This window comes from Amphimedon queenslandica, unplaced genomic scaffold, assembly GCF_000090795.2.
Source record: "Amphimedon queenslandica unplaced genomic scaffold, v1.1 AMPQUscaffold_12615, whole genome shotgun sequence".
Taxonomy (NCBI): Eukaryota; Metazoa; Porifera; class Demospongiae; order Haplosclerida; family Niphatidae; genus Amphimedon; species Amphimedon queenslandica.
Window position 1 is genome coordinate 25,551 of NW_003547149.1, and position 1,632 is coordinate 27,182.

The 1,632-nt window shown below is 37.8% G+C and overlaps 1 protein-coding gene across 1 annotated transcript in view; it reads left to right on the forward strand.

Annotated features, from left to right (window-relative positions):
• Window positions 1-1,529, forward strand: part of LOC109587308 (sacsin-like) — a gene marked incomplete at its 3' end in the record, with an annotated part of 7,134 nt that extends 5,605 nt beyond the window's left edge. Inside the window, exon 7 of the mRNA XM_020003554.1 lies at window positions 52-1,529. Within this exon, the coding sequence (XP_019859113.1) occupies window positions 52-1,529 (1,478 nt within the window). The remainder of the gene's footprint in view (window positions 1-51) is intronic.
• Between the last annotated feature and the right edge of the window lie 103 nt (window positions 1,530-1,632).

A 1,632-nucleotide genomic window follows, 5' to 3' on the forward strand; every position in this document is an offset into this window, starting at 1 on the left:
CATTTTTGTCTTACCTCCAAATTTGAGAGCATTTTCTTCACTTTTTTTAAGATGTGGTGTTCCCCACAATGTAACAACTGAGCAGATTCTTTCCGTTCTTCAATCTGTCAGAGATAGCTCTGAGCTCAAAGAAGATGAAGCATGGTCAAAAGTTAGAGCTGTATTGGACTGGATAGCAGATAACACTAGTACAGTAAGTAAAGCTGATATTCTAGTACCAGTTGAAAGTGATCTATCATATCCTCAGTTAATCCCTATTGATGATGTAGCTTACACTGATAATGAAATGTTACGTGGCATTGCACGAACGTCAGATGAAAAGTATAATCTTATACATCCTAAAGTGTCTTACCTATCTTCCAAATTGGGCCTCTCCCCACTCAGTGATCAGCTTGATATTACTGAAGATGTCTTTGAAGATGCTGGTCAACATGAACCACTAACAACACGACTCAGCAATATATTGAGAGAATATAAAGATGGATTAACTATCATAAAGGAGATGATACAAAATGCTGATGATGCTGGGGCAACTGAAGTTAATATTTTACATGATACCCGCATGCATTCAAGCCACAATTTAGTGTTAGAAGGAATGGCAGAGAGCCATGGGCCAGCATTGATAGTCCACAATAACAGCACATTTACAAAAGAGGACTTTGAAAACATCACAAAACTTGCTGGTGCTACAAAAGCTAACCAACCACTCAAGATTGGAAAATTTGGAGTTGGATTTTGTTCTGTGTACCACATCACTGATGTACCTTCTTTTGTTAGTGGAGAATGGCTATACATATTTGATCCTACATTGAAACATTTAAAAGGTGTAGTGCAAAATGAGAGCAGGCCTGGCAAAAAAATTAAGTTTCGATCTAAATTCCTTGCCAAATCACAGCAATTAGCTCCATACCAGGACTTGTTTGGTTTTGATTCTTCATCATCTTACAATGGTACGATATTTAGGCTACCATTTAGAACGCATCCTAGTCAGATTTCTTCCACTATCTACAATAATCATCTTATTCAAATGATTAAAAAGGATTTAGAGTCAAACGGTTCTAAATTATTGCTTTTCTTACAGAATGTTAAGCGCATCACATTTAGCTCACAACAAGAAGGTAGGCCGATCATTGAACATCTGTCCATTGAGTGCAGTAATGATGACACTGAGAATGTCAAAGTATGTGTTACACAATCAAGTACTAAATCTACAGAGTATTGGCTGCTATCAAATAAAGAGCAACGGCTGAAATCACAAGATGGTGCCTATAAGCAAGCAGTTGCATCTGTAGCTTGCAAGTTAGTTAAGAAACAATCTTCGTTTTTGTGTGAAGCAATAGAAGGGAATACATTTTGTTTTTTACCATTATCAGTTCCTGCTACTGGCTTACCGGTGCATGTTACTGCTAACTTTGCTGTTATGAGTAACAGAAGTGGCATATGGACAGGAGCATCATCTGCAATGGCTTCAGATGAAAGGGAATACTGGAATCAGCAACTAATGACAACAGTCATACCTGAAGCATATTGTAAGTTGTTAAAAAGTTTGCAAGCAATGCACTGCTCTGGAAGACTTTTATCTTATGAATTTCACATGCTGTGGCCACTGGCTTCCAACCTTCAGATGAGGCT